Source organism: Leptodactylus fuscus, chromosome 6 (assembly GCF_031893055.1).
Source record: "Leptodactylus fuscus isolate aLepFus1 chromosome 6, aLepFus1.hap2, whole genome shotgun sequence".
NCBI lineage: Eukaryota > Metazoa > Chordata > Amphibia > Anura > Leptodactylidae > Leptodactylus > Leptodactylus fuscus.
In genome coordinates, this window is record NC_134270.1 from 14,746,855 (window position 1) to 14,761,981 (window position 15,127).

The 15,127-nt window shown below is 46.0% G+C and overlaps 2 protein-coding genes across 2 annotated transcripts; both read left to right on the forward strand.

The window, feature by feature from the left end:
* Positions 1–253: 253 nt before the first annotated feature.
* CENPX (centromere protein X) lies at positions 254–4,077 on the forward strand. Its single transcript, XM_075278211.1, has 5 exons — positions 254–317; positions 1,521–1,572; positions 3,020–3,073; positions 3,700–3,788; positions 3,865–4,077. The coding sequence occupies exons 1-5, from the start codon at positions 282–284 to the stop codon at positions 3,877–3,879; spliced, it is 246 nt and encodes an 81-aa protein (XP_075134312.1). The 5' UTR covers positions 254–281; the 3' UTR covers positions 3,880–4,077.
* Positions 4,078–11,515: 7,438 nt separating this feature from the next.
* LOC142209277 (E3 ubiquitin/ISG15 ligase TRIM25-like) lies at positions 11,516–13,066 on the forward strand. The gene has a single exon (XM_075278212.1). It carries the CDS (start codon positions 11,516–11,518, stop codon positions 13,064–13,066), a length of 1,551 nt encoding a protein of 516 aa, XP_075134313.1.
* Positions 13,067–15,127: the final 2,061 nt, after the last annotated feature.

Genomic DNA, 15,127 nt, shown 5'->3' on the forward strand with positions numbered 1-15,127 from the left:
TAGAACTGGAAAGGTTTTTTATCGTCAGAAACATGGCCGCCCGCAGTGATGTCACTATAGTAATTAAAGACAAACTGGCGGGCTACAGCTCGCCCTCTTGTGTTTACAAATCACTGCAGAGGGGCGGAGAGTTCTATGATTGACAGCCCCGTCCACCAATCGCGTATCTCTCAGGGCCGAGAACAGATAAAGGGGCGGGAACAGAGGAGGAGCCGAAGAGGAGAGGGGGAGGAGTAAAGGAGGAGCAGGGGGAGGGGCCAGCAGAGCGGCAGATAGGAAGGATGGAGCGGGAAGAGGAGTCTGTGGAGTTCCGTAAGGTAAGTGCTCTGGTCCTGAGGGAGCCGCTGCCTGGAGACGGAGTCTATGGAGAGGGGCAGGGCCTGACTGAGGTGTGGTGTATTGAGGCTGTGAGGGGAGGCCATGTCTGAGCCCTCTGTACATGTCACTTACAATAGTATCATAGAGTAAAGAGGAGCACACAGTGTACCCCAGCTATGACTGTTCGGGGGGCGCGTTATTAGCCCCTCTTCAGCTGTTGAGGGAAGCGTCATTCCTCCCTTCGCCGACTGTTTGGGGGCGTGCTGTTACCTGTTGGGGGCTCAAGACCCCCAACACCCTCTCCGATTGTCCGGTGGCATATTGTTCCCCCCTCTCGACTGTTGAGGGGCGTGTCATTACTTCCTATCTGACTGTTGAGGTGTGTATCATTTCCCCCCTTCCATGACTGTTGAGGGGGGTGTTATTACCCATTCTCTGTCTGTTGAGGGGCACATCGTTACCCCCTCTTGACTGTTGAGGATCACGTCATTACTTCCTATCTGACTATTGAGGGGCACATTATTACCCCCTCTCCACCTGTTGAGGGGCGCACTGTCTTAAACTCTTAGGCCAGACTGCTCTCACCACAGACAGGGTTCTGCATCTATTGGACGTCTGAGCCCTAAATATCCCAGAATCCCCCTGTCATGGCTTATTATTATTTCCTGGGCTGCTCCTTGTAGTAGTTTGGCTGGTTCCTGCCTTTGGCTTCCATTACCCATCAGTCCACCTGCCATTACTAATAGCCCTCCTGTACCGCACATCAGTGAGGCCGGACACTAGTGCTGGGGACCCAGAGCCCCCCATAGAAAGCACCCGTCTCCTCTCCTGACGTGTCTGCTGCAGAAAGTACTTGTATTGCCCATTAAATAACATTCAGGGCTAATCTGTTCTTAGAAGTATGTTCCTCTGTTATTCCTCCTGCAAATAATCAGGGTGTTGCCTTTGCCTTGTCAATAGGGAAGTGTCTACATAGTCTGACTGTTACTGTGTACTGCGAAACTGACATGTCCGGAGAGGTGACGCGTCCTTATGGCTGAATGTCTAGTCCTGAGCTCCGTCAGTCTCTCCTCTTTCACTGGTGGTGATACCTACCCATAGTGGTAATGGAGGATATCACAGCACCTGGGGACCACCTACAGATAAAATATACCCTTGTATCTACTATTACTGTAATACAGAATCATTTCCTTGTCTTGCAGGATCTGGTCTCTAAAGTTCTGCATCTGCACCTGGAAGAAGACAAGACGAAAGGTAAGAACCAGCTGCTCCTCTTGTAATACACATGTACTGCACCTGTATTACACCTATACTGCACCTGTATTACACCTATACTGCACCTGTATTACACCTATACTGCACCTCCTGTACTACACCTATACTGCACCTCCTGTACTACACCTATACTGCACCTCCTGTACTACACCTATACTGCACCTCCTGTACTACACCTATACTACACCTCCTGTACTACACCTATACTGCACCTCCTGTATTACACCTATACTACACCTCCTGTACTACACCTATACTGCACCTCCTGTACTACACCTATACTGCACCTCCTGTACTACACCTATACTGCACCTCCTGTACTACACCTATACTGCACCTCCTGTACTACACCTATACTGCACCTCCTGTACTACATCTATACTGCACCTCCTGTACTACACCTATACTGCACCTCCTGTACTACACCTATACTACACCTCCTGTACTACACCTATACTGCACCTCCTGTACTACACCTATACTACACCTCCTGTATTACACCTATACTACACCTCCTGTACTACACCTATACTACACCTCCTGTACTACACCTATACTGCACCTCCTGTACTACACCTGTACTACACCTCCTGTACTACACCTATACTACACCTCCTGTACTACACCTATACTACACCTCCTGTACTACACCTATACTACACCTCCTGTACTACACCTATACTGCACCTCCTGTACTACACCCTATACTGCACCTGTATTACACCTATACTGCACCTCCTGTACTACACCTATACTGCACCTCCTGTATTACACCTATACTGCACCTGTACTACACCTATACTACACCTATACTACACCTCCTGTACTACACCTATACTACACCTCCTGTACTACACCTATACTACACCTCCTGTACTACACCTATACTGCACCTCCTGTATTACACCTATACTGCACCTCCTGTACTACACCTATACTGCACCTCCTGTATTACACCTATACTGCACCTCCTGTACTACACCTATACTGCACCTGTATTACACCTATACTGCACCACCTGTATTACACCTATACTGCACCTCCTGTACTACACCTATACTGCACCTCCTGTATTACACCTATACTGCACCTCCTGTATTACACCTATACTGCACCTCCTGTATTACACCTATACTGCACCTCCTGTACTACACCTATGCTACACCTGTACTACACCTATACTACACCTCCTGTACTACACCTATACTACACCTCCTGTATTACACCTATATTACACCTATACTGCACCTCCTGTACTACACCTATACTGCACCTCCTGTACTACACCTATACTACACCTCCTGTACTACACCTATACTGCACCTCCTGTATTACACCTATACTGCACCTCCTGTACTACCTATACCTAACCTATCAGGTTGAGGTTAATATGCCATATGTAACAGATTGTCTTCCTGTATTTCAGTCGGAGGTGACGCCTTGTTACTACTAGCAGAGCTGCTGAGGGTATTTGTACATGGTAAGTACAACTATAGGTCCGGAGGGTGTCCTGAGACATGGCCTGCTCTTCATGCAATCACCTCTGGGTCAGTGACCCTTCTCCAGAAATCTAATAACTGTAACCTGGAATATTCTTACACTCCAGAAAGCCATCAGGGCCCCTCTTTATGTGAATTTCCTATGATGAGTATTCCATAGTCTCTCTGCTCTTACAGTAAAGATCCCCTTCTATGTTAGTGTAGAAACCTTCCGGCCTCCAGATGTAGATGATGCCCCCTGCTGGGGTGTAACTAGATGTTACTGAGCTCCAATGGAATATTTGTAACAGAGTCCCCACTTGTCATGTGCTATGGGTATTGCTGGTGTTGCACTCTGCCGCAAACAGGTCTTTGGGCCCCTCACCCTCTAAGTCCCAGGCAAATGTTACCTCTGCACCTCCTATGGCTGGGCCACGGCCCCCTTGCTACCGTCCTGGGTATCAGAAATCTGTACTGACCTGTTCGTGACACAACCTCTTTAATGCATATACAGGCATAATAATTTAGACGTATTGTAAATGGAAGCCCTTTAAGATCCCCTATAGGTCCTGCACATATACATAAGGAAAGCAATCTGCAGTGAGTTCTGTCTACATTGGTCTTACAGAGGCAGCTAGCCGTGCGGCCCGTCAGGCCATGTCTGAAGACCTCCCTGTGGTGGACATAGAACATGTAGAGAAGATCCTGCCTCAGCTGGTAAGTCCTGGACCCCTCTTATCACACATGGTGGGCTTGGTATATAGTTCCTTATTGTCCCTTCTCCTCCTTCTAGCTGCTGGACTTCTAGCCTGAATATTGGTGTCATCAGCCACATGAGACTAGAGGACGTCCTCCACCAGGCCACTGAGATACCACCAGGCCCCATCTTCTTATAGTCTACAGGATATAGGAATATAATCCTATTGGATAACCCTGCGCGGCACAGATACATTATTAATATTATTTTATTTAATTTTTTTTTTTTTTTTTTTTTTTTACAAATAAAGTCACTGCAATTATTGTGGAACCGAAGTGCCATCGTGTTCTTGGGGTAAGTCTTATTGCAATAGTAGATCGTAGTGAAAGGGTTTTCCAGAACTAAAATAGTGATGACTTTTCCTTTGGAGAGGCCATTAATATCAGATTAGTCGGATGAGGATTCTTTGCTACTTACCAGCTGATCTGTTCGGGGTCTGGGTTACTGGGGCCACACATTGTGGAAACGCAGGATTTTTGATTGTTGGGGAAATTCAGTGCTGCATCTTACAGTCCCAACAAAGGGTGTGAGATTTTATTTAAAGGTATCCTATCACTCAGACATAATTTTTTCTAAGTACACGTCGGAATAGCCTTAGGAAAGGCTATTCGTCTCCTACCTTTTGTTGTCTTCTCTGCGCTGCCGTTCGCCTACAATCCCGGTTCTTGTCGGTATGCTAATGAGCTCTCTCGCAGCAGTGGGGGCGGGCCCCAGTGCTAAGACACAGCTCTCGAGAGAACTCTCTCCAGCGCCGCCTCCATCTTCATTAGGAGAGACCTCTTCTTCTGGCGGTGGCTTGTAACTTCTAAGGCCTTGGGCAGAGCAGACTGCTCATGCCCACAGGCCACGAGAATATGGTTGCTTCCAATACAGTGCAAGCGACCATTTTCTCGTGGCCTGTAGGCATACGTAGTCTGCTCGGCCCGAGGCCTTAGAAGTTACAAGCCACCGCAGAAAGAAGAGGATGAAGATGACGCTGCTGAAGAAGAGGAGGCGGCGCTGGAGAGAGTTCTCTCACAGTATTGGGGACTCCCCCCAGTGCTGTCTGAACACTGAGGACCGCCCTCAGTGCTGCGAGAGAGCTCATTAGCGGAGAAGACGACGAAAAGTAGGAGAAGAATAGCCTTTCTTAAGGCTATTCCGGCGTGGTACTTAGAAAAAAATCATGTCTGAGTGATAGGATCCCTTTAATCTCTTCTTCATATTGTGTTAAGAGTAAGCTCTGGAAAAAACATTCATTTTATTTTTAATAAAAAACACTATATTATTATATTATTTTACTGTAGAAATGCTGTTCTTAGACTTTTATAAGGCAAAACTGTGACACCTGATGGAAAAGTAGTGGAAAATATACGTGTTTTTGGGAGAGCATTTTCCGATACATCTAGTTCCAAGAGATTGCCGAGCTGTACAGGAGATTTTACTTCATTATCGCCAGCATCAGAGCAGACGTTACCGAATATACTCGAGTATAAGCCGACTTTTTCAGCACATTTTTCATGCTGAAACAGCTCTCCTCGGCTTATACACGAGTCAGGGTCCACGGAGCACAGAAAACTGGAAGGGGGAGGTCCTTTAGTGCTACTGCTCTGTGATTGGCTTGTCATGAGGTCATGTGACTGTGATGTCATCAAAGGTCCTGTAGCCACTGGTATGGAACATCTGCAGATAAGGTTGAGTCTAAATCGTAGTAGCTCCGCCCACACCAGAGTCCGATCACATGGTCATGATGTCACTAGGATTTAACATCTACCCTGCAGATGAGTGGCCAGGATTCATTGTGTCTTATTCATTGTGTTGTATGGAGGAGAGGACGCTACAGTAACGTGACACACACAGGGACCTTACTTTAGTTACTCTGCCTAGTAATGTCAGGCATTAATAACAGTTAACCCCATCATGTCCCTCATATTAACCCCTGTGTACCCCATATAAGGGTTACTAATATGTGAGACACATGGGGGTACTAATAAAGGATCTTAATTATGAAGATACCTAATTATTACCTCCATAAGTCCCACATATCAGTAACTCTTATGTGAGGCACACCGGGGGTTAATGTGAGGGACATGGTGGGGTTAACTGATATTACTATGATCCCCATGGAGTTACTAAGCTGCAATGCACATGACCAGACTTTTTATCTGCAATGGTGGATTTCCCCCCCCCAGCCCAGCCCAGGCTTATACTCGAGTCAATAAGTTTTCCCAGATTTTTGTGGTAAAATTAGGGGCCTCGACTTATATTCGGGTGGGCTTATACTCGAGTATATATGGTAAGTGTCCTGGAATCACATCTTATTGTATAGAACTAGTATCTGACCATTATATAGTGACTGTACCATAGACGTAATCCTGCCATTATAGAGGTATACTACCATACATAGAGCTGAGCCGTTGTATCTAATCCTGCCATTATGTGTGTATATCGTTTGATTTTCTATATGTACATATGAGTCTGTACATAACTGTACATATGTGTACGTATTAGTATGTATGAGTTTACAAACATGCACATGACATGTTAGAGTCTATATACACTCACCGGCCACTTTATTAGGTACACCATGCTAGTAACGGGTTGGACCCCCTTTTGCCTTCAGAACTGCCTCAATTCTTCGTGGCATAGATTCAACAAGGTGCTGGAAGCATTCTTCAGAGATTTTGGTCCATATTGACATGATGGCATCACACAGTTGCCGCAGATTTGTCGGCTGCACATCCATGATGCGAATCTCCCGTTCCACCACATCCCAAAGATGCTCTATTGGATTGAGATCTGGTGACTGTGGAGGCCATTGGAGTACAGTGAACTCATTGTCATGTTCAAGAAACCAGTCTGAGATGATTCCAGCTTTATGACATGGCGCATTATCCTGCTGAAAGTAGCCATCAGATGTTGGGTACATTGTGGTCATAAAGGGATGGACATGGTCAGCAACAATACTCAGGTAGGCTTTGGCGTTGCAACGATGCTCAATTGGTACCAAGGGTCCCAAAGAGTGCCAAGAAAATATTCCCCACACCATGACACCACCCCCACCAGCCTGAACCGTTGATACAAGGCAGGATGGATCCATGCTTTCATGTTGTTGACGCCAAATTCTGACCCTACCATTCGAATGTCGCAGCAGAAATCGAGACTCATCAGACCAGGCAACGTTTTTCCAATCTTCAATTGTCCAATTTCGATGAGCTTGTGCAAATTGTAGCCTCAGTTTCCTGTTCTTAGCTGAAAGGAGTGGCACCCGGTGTGGTCTTCTGCTGCTGTAGCCCATCTGCCTCAAAGTTGGACGTACTGTGCGGCGTTCAGAGATGCTCTTCTGGCTACCTTGGTTGTAACGGGTGGCTATTTGAGTCACTGTTGCCTTTCTATCAGCTCGAACCAGTCTGGCCATTCTCCTCTGGCATCAACAACGCATTTCCGCCCACAGAACTGCCGCTCACTGGATGTTTTTTCTTTTTCGGACCATTCTCTGTAAACCCTAGAGATGGTTGTGCGTGAAAATCCCAGTAGATCAGCAGTTTCTGAAATACTCAGACCAGCCCTTCTGGCACCAACAACCATGCCACGTTCAAAGGCACTCAAATCACCTTTCTTCCCCATACTGATGCTCGGTTTGAACTGCAGGAGATTGTCTTGACCATGTCTACATGCCTAAATGCACTGAGTTGCCGCCATGTGATTGGCTGATTAGAAATTAAGTGTTAACGAGCAGTTGGACAGGTGTACCTAATAAAGTGGCCGGTGAGTGTATGTTTTAGTTTATAAGTGTGTACATGTGTATGCAAAAATGTGTGCAAGAGTTTATAAATAAGTGCAACCGTCTATAAGTGTGTGCATGAGTGCATAAACGGGTGTGACTGTAAAATGTGTGCAAGTGTTTTTAACTGTGAGTAGATAGACAATATCTGTAAAGAATTGTGGAATATGATGGCGCTATATAAATAAGTAACTAAATACTCAGGATCGCCTTTGCGGTCAAAGGACATGTGTCTGACTCGTCAAAACCAGGCCAAACAGCAGCAGATATGAGGTGTAGGTGTAAGCTGACATTGGGCCAGAATTTATTGATAGGTTTACAGAAAATAAAAAAAAACAGCAATAACAAAAAAAATCCTGGCCTGTCCAGCAATCACTGTGTGTGTATATATGTATATAATAATCCTAGCTAGCAGCTGGCGAGCTTCCTGCTAGCTCATGAACACAACATGCAGTGACCTATTGCTCAAATGTTATACACACCTAACATCTCTTAACCCTTTCACGCAAAATCACATGAATAAATGTGATTCTGTGTGATGGGGTGTATGGAGAAGGCTCATTAGTTAAAAGATCAAACCATCAGATATTCCCAAAATGGTATCAATAAAAACACCTTCTTGTCCTGCCTAAAAAGACGCCTTACTCAGCTCCGTACACTTAAATATAAAAAAGTTACAGGTCTCACAATATGGCGACACAAAGAAATTTTGCTAAGATTTCCATTTTTTTAAAAAAAAGGTATCAAAACATTGCAAATCCTTCCTATTTTCCTATCCTACTGATATTATAAATGTGAAAGTTTGGATGTTTGTTCTTTGTGGAATGGATTTGTATGAAATTTGGGACATAGATAGATTGTAACCTCGATTAACACATAGGCTACTTTTTATCCCGGTAAATGACATGGCTTCATAACTGTTATGAATTTATGTTCACATACTATATTTCACTGCTCTTATCTCAGCTCCTGATAACGCCAGGTCTGTTATCTCTCTATGTAAACACTTAGCTAATCCTCAGTGGATTGTGTACAGGCATTTGCATATTATCTGATCTACTCCAGACAGTGCTGACACACTGGATGGGAAAACACCTTCAATCCAAATGGGCAGTTTGCTAATTTTAAACATGCCGGGAAAAAGAAAATCTAATTTGTTGCAAAATTCTAAAACAACCAAAGCTGTGAAGGAAACCAGAAGTCAGAGTTCTCCTCAAGCAGGGCTGAGGGAGATCATTGATGGCAACAACACGCTCATTTTTTTGGCGTCCCAGCGAGCTGCTGAGATGCTGGAACAATCGCAGGCACGGTGTGAGGAATGAGTTCATTGGCAGGCCAGCTTAACAGCTGCCGAAACACTGGAGCAGTCAGACCATTGTTGGCAGCAATTTGCTGAATATAGGCAGATAATCGATGCCAACAACAGGCAGACGAAGTTGCGGGTAGAGGCTAGTCCTCCTACTAATCCTTCTACTATACTAATACGAATACTATACTATACTAATATAATATATACTTATACTATACTTACTATATAATATAAATGTGTTTGTTCCTCAATCACGCAAAAATGGCTGAATGGATTTGCATGAAATTTGCCACATACATTGATAGGAACTCTGATTAAAACATAGGCTACTTTTTATCCCGATAAATGATGTCACTACACGACCACAGTGAAGGAATTTAGGTTAACACAACACTAAAGGACCTGTGATGACGTCATCACAGGTCCTAGAGGCATTCTCAAATAGGATCATGCTAGGCAGTGGGTGGAGCTACATGCTATTTTGTGGGCGGAGCTATATAGGATGAAGCTGGACAGTGTGAAAGCTGAAGAAAATGGAGTCTCATAGAAGATCAGGAGACTACAGAACATGCCGGCTTTGTGTGGGCAAGAGGACTATATCGGGTGTAGAGTTTCAGTGAGTACTACAGGGAATGTGTTGTACTGCCTCTGATGGGGGAGGGGGGAGAACTTTGGCACATTTCAGCAACATCCGTTCAGCCCTTTGTAACACAGAAGCTGCTCAGACACTGACTTAAGAACACCCCTATAATCCAAATGGCCAGATGTAGCAGAGCTTAGGCAGCACTGTAGCACAGCTGAGTACGCTTTCCATATGCAGAGATGTACATACAACTGAGTATGCTGCGCATATGCAGTGATGTAGCAGCGCCGAGACGCGGGAGCAGGCGGATCATCCACAACAGCAATTGGCTAAATATAAGTGGCTCAGCGCCAACAGCAACCCGCAGACGAAGTCGCGGGCAGATGCTAGTAGTATATAAGTAGAGATGGGAGAACCCATTTGACATAAACCAGTCTCGACCCAAATATTCCAAATTGTTTGATTTTTTTAATGAAGCTGAACAAATGCTGATTTGTCTCAGATGAACAAAAATGGGCCGCGCTGAGCAGGAAATTCAGTCACTTGAGGTAATGGTGGAGATAGGGAAGGGTCTATGTGTTTCATTTCACTGCATTATACAGAACACAGATCTGAAAAACTTAGAATTCCTAGCAGTGGTTAGGCCTGGATTTGGAGTCACCCCCAAAATTAAAGTGGAAAAACACACTACAGGCTGATCCGACTTTGAGGTAATGTCCTTAAAACCTGTCACAATGAGGCTCAGTAGTGTGTGTGGCCTCCACGTGCCTGTATGACCTCCCTACAATGCCTGGGCATGCTCCTGATGAGGTTGCGGATGGTCTCCTGAGGAATCTCCTCTCAGACCTAGACTAAAGCATCTGCCAACTCCTGGACAGTCCGTGGTGCAACGTGACGTTGGTGGATGGAACGAGACATGATGTCCGAGATGTGCTCAATTGGATTCAGGTCTGGGGAACGGGTGGACCGGTCCATAGCTTCAATGCCTTCATCTTGCAGGAACTGCTGCCATACTCCAACCACATGAGGTCTGGCATTGTCCTGCATTAGGAGGAACCCAGGGCCAACCGCACCAGCATATGGTCACACAAGGGGTCTGAGGATCTCATCTCAGTACCTAATGGCAGTCAGGCTACCTCTGGCGAGCACAAGGAGGGGTGTGCGGCCCTCCAAAGAAATGCCACCCCACACCATTACTGACCCACTGCCAAACCGGTCATGCTGAAGGACAATGCCAGACCTCGTGTGGCTGGAGATGAAGGCATTGAAGCTATGGACCGGCCCACCCGTTCCCCAGTCCTGCAAGCTGGGCTAAGCCAGAAAATTTTTTTTTATTTCTTTGCTCATCATATTTTGTTTCTGCTCAAATATACAGTGTTGCATCCTGCGCAAATCTAAAACTATGTAATATTCAAGAAGTTTTTTATGTTCACCAAGAAAAAAACAACAAAAAAAACCCCTTGCCTCGGAGTTCTCCCAAGTGAGGACCTCACCAACCGATTGCTAGAGGGATGGACAAGGGGTGAGGGGGCAGTGCCTTGCGAATCTTAGAGGGCAACACATTTTGGCCTCCTACATTGAGCTATCTATGCATCCGATATCCCCACATCCAAGTATGCCAAACTGGATTATCCAGTACCCCAAATTCAACCTCTAGGTTTCTGTTCGGGGGATTTTCAAGCGAATTTCCCATATGGAAACTCAAATGCAGATGTGAACAGGGCCTTACCCAACGAACATCCATGGTGGTAGATGGAGTGCTATTTGTGGCTTTACGCTGCATCGTGGCCACTTGGCTACTCCCGAATACCCAGGCTAGAGGGAAGGCCCAGATGCTCTAAGTATGGCATTTTTTTCAGGTGTTTTTCTATAGATTTCATTCTAGGAAAAAAAATCTCAAATGTCAAACTGTGTTCTTGCTAATCCAAGTTCATGGGTATTTAGGAGTTAACTCTTTTACTGACGTTGAGTTTTGCTCCTCCCCAAGCTGTGAGGTTATTGTAAGTTTCGTTTCCTCTTGGTGCGGGTAATAATGGCTTCGTCTGACCTAAGTGAAGAGCTGAGCTGCTCCATCTGCCTCAGCATATACACCAACCCTGTAATGCTAACCTGCGGCCATAACTTCTGTGAGGACTGCATTACAAAAACATGGATGGGTCCGAGGAGATCTTACTCGTGTCCTGAATGCAGAGCAGAGTTTGCGCCTCGTCCTGTGTTACAGAAGAACCTGAAGCTGTGCAATATTGTTGAACATTATCGCTCCACTTACGAGAACCCAGGAGAGCCCAAGATCTTCTGTACATATTGTGTGTCCTCGCAAGAACCTGCCGTTAAAACATGTCTACGTTGTGAAGCCTCTTTTTGTGACCTTCACCTGAAGAACCACAGTAAGTCTACAAACCACACCATGATTGACGCCATTAGTTCTCCAGAGGACAGAAGATGTCCTGTCCACCATGAAGTCATAAAATATATTTGTGTCCAGGACTCTTCCTTGCTTTGCACCAGTTGTACTATAAGCTGGAAGCACAAAGACCATAAAACCGAGCTGCTGCACGAGGCGAGTGAGAAGGGGAAAGTACGACTGAAGGAAATGATTAAAATGTTGTCCTCAAAAGCAAACAACAGCGAAAAAACATTTCACCATCTGGAAAAGGACAAGAGCAACCTCCAGAAAAAGTCTGCCTGTCTTAAAGAAAGAGCCAGCAGTCTTTTTGGAGCCATTAGAAATGAACTGAATGATCTAGAAAATAAAGTCCTTGACGAAATCACGAAGCAGGAAACTTGTATTTCAGCCACCTACTCCGAACACATTCAGAAACTCGAGAAACACATCCATGAAATATACAAGAGAAAAAGTCACATGGAAGACGTCTGTAAGATCCCAGATCCCCTGACGTTCCTGAGGCAAGGCGCTATAAGCGCGGATCTCGAGCAAGTGCCTCCATTTATTACCAATTTCCTGAATGAAGAATTAATAAGTGTGACCTTGGCGCGGGCTTTATACAAGCTGTCTGACCTTATTCCTCAAGTGAAGACTAGATATGATTTCAATCTAGGAGACTCTACCGACATGATCCTCAATGCCAATACCGCAAATAACTATATCGCTCTATCGTATGATCTGAAAAAAGCCACCGACACCGATAAGGAAAAATCCCGACCCCACCACCCAGAAAGATTCGTCACGCAGCAAGTTTTATCCACCAAGAGGTTCACGTCTGGAAAACATTACTGGGAAATTGAGACCAGTGATCATGGAGAATGGTCTGCCGGAGTCACCTATAACAGTGTGAGGAGGAAGGGCGATGCTTCTTATATTGGAAAAAACCCGAAATCCTGGTGCTTGGACTGTTCTCATGAAGAACTTAGAGCAGTACATGATGATGATTCCTCATATGTACGCTTCACTACAGCCCGTCCAGATATCGGGATATACCTGGATTACGACCGCGGGGTTGTGTCCTTTTATGAAGTGTCCGACTCAATCCAACACATTTATACATTTTCTGCTACTTTCACGGAACCTCTTTTTGCAGGTTTTTACTTAAATGAGAACGCCTGGATTAAAATTGCAAAGTAAGTCCCCTTGCAGACGACCGTATGAATGCTCGGTGTGATATCGGAGTTTTCCCCAGATAAAACACTGACGCATTCATTTCTATGGGCCTGTACACGTTACACGGTCCATGTGCCGGCCGACAGTCCAGGCCGCAAAATATAGAACAGTTTCTATTCCTGCATTTGCTTCTGCGGCTCCTATTCATTTAATGAAAGCGGTCCCGGAAACTCGGCCGATGCACGGGTGGCATCCATGTGTCTCCCATGTGCCGTCCGTGCCATTAAATTGGCAACCGGCTTACAAGATAGAAAAGGCTGTGCTATAAGCCATGCTATGCTATAGAAACCTTCTGCTATATTAGTTCTAGATGTTTGGCTTATTTTTGTGTCTCTGTGTCTCTTGGGTATACATTATTTCATGCTTCAGGAAATCCTGTAAATGGTGCGGTATCTGCAGGACGCACGCTACAGTGCAGGAACGGAGCAGACCGAAAAATAAGATTATGGGGAAAGATTCGGTAGGGCGGGTCCACACCTGCGCTCGGTCTCCGCTTTGTGGGTTTCTGTCTTCTTCCGACAGGAAATGGAAACCCGGCATTCAGTGTCCACCCGTGAGCGTTTTCTGGTCTCCGCCAGAGACCAGAAGACGCTCACGGGCGGACAATTTGCAAACCCATTCAAATGAATGGGTTTGAAAACTGCCTGCTGGTTTCTGTCTCTTGTCCAGTTTCTTGGGCAGGAAATGGAAACCTGCAAAGTGGAGACCGGGCGCAGGTGTGAACCCGCCCTAACTTGTAATTCATGGCTCTCACTACTTGATTGAATGGCGTGCCAAGAACCTCACATTTCTACACGTAGATTATAACTATACCGGGAAGGAGAGGTTCACACCAGTGCTCATTGCCTATTCCGGGATTCCGTCCCCCATTCTGCAAGCAGAACTTTTCTCTCCGAATTTTTCAGGTGGAAACCTAGCGGACCCGCTTTTTAAGTGGATTGGGTTTCCATTTTTCGGGTCCCCAAACGGACCCAATCATTGGAAACCTGAACGCAGGTGTGAACCTAGCATTGTGCAGTTTAAACTTCATACAGTATAAGTCTGCTTTGCATGTTTCTTAGAACCCTATGTACCGTATTTTACGGACTATAAGGCGCACTGGACTATAAGGCGCTCATGGGCAATGCGCCCATCCGTCTCGGTTCATATATAAGGCGCACCGGACTATAAGGCGCAGTCCGGTGCGCATTATATGTTATTGAAAGCGGCGGCAGGCAGACTTTGCCAGCGGCCGCTTAACCCCCCGCGTGCCAGCCGCTTCTATTGGAAGCGCTCGGCAGGCGAGGAGTTAAGGGGCTCTATCAGCAAAATCATGCTGATAGAGCCCAACCGTAAAATTTATATTAAACTACCCCCCCGTTTTAACATAAAACCCTGAAACAGAATGTGAAACTTACCGAACGGTGCAGGGTGGGCGGGCATTCAGGCCTCCTCTTCCTCCGATGTTCCGTCCTCCTCCTCCGGCGCTCGCGAACTGATAATGGCCTGGGCGCATGCGCAGTAGCCGTAGTAGAAGCATTATAATATTGCGCATGCGCCCAGGCCATTATCAGTTATCGAGCGCCGGAGGAAGTGGTCAGGACATCGGAGGAAGAGGAGGCCTGAATGCCCGCCCACCCACCCTGCAGCGGTCGGTAAGTTTCACGTTCTGTTTCAGGGTTCTTTTCACGCCGGTGTTACAGCAGGGCTGCCGGACACTTCCCATTCATTTCTATGGGAGCCGGCATGTGAGCGCTCCCCATAGAAATGAATGGACTGCTTTTTTCCATTCATTTCTATGGGGAGCGCTCGCATGCCGGCTCCCATAGAAATGAATGGGAAGTGTCCGGCAGCCCTGCTGTAATGCCGGCGTGTACGGCTGTGATACACGCTGGCGTTCCGTTGTGTGAATGCACCCTTACGGTGCCTTTTATGTATGTATGGAAGCGGCACGCAGACTTTGCCGCCGCTTCCATCCATATATAAGGCGCACCGGACTATAAGGCGCACTTATGATTTCTGAGGAAATTGTAGGTTTTTATGTGC

Excerpts from the sequence above, each read along its gene's own strand:
- CENPX (XM_075278211.1), top strand. The coding sequence starts at position 282 with ATGGAGCGGGAAGAGGAGTCTGTGGAGTTCCGTAAG. Across the intron at positions 1,573-3,019 it reads GGAAGAAGACAAGACGAAAG|TCGGAGGTGACGCCTTGTTA; the intron begins GTAAGAACCAGC and ends CCTGTATTTCAG. Across the intron at positions 3,074-3,699 it reads GCTGAGGGTATTTGTACATG|AGGCAGCTAGCCGTGCGGCC; the intron begins GTAAGTACAACT and ends TTGGTCTTACAG.
- LOC142209277 (XM_075278212.1), top strand. The coding sequence starts at position 11,516 with ATGGCTTCGTCTGACCTAAGTGAAGAGCTGAGCTGCTCCATCTGCCTC.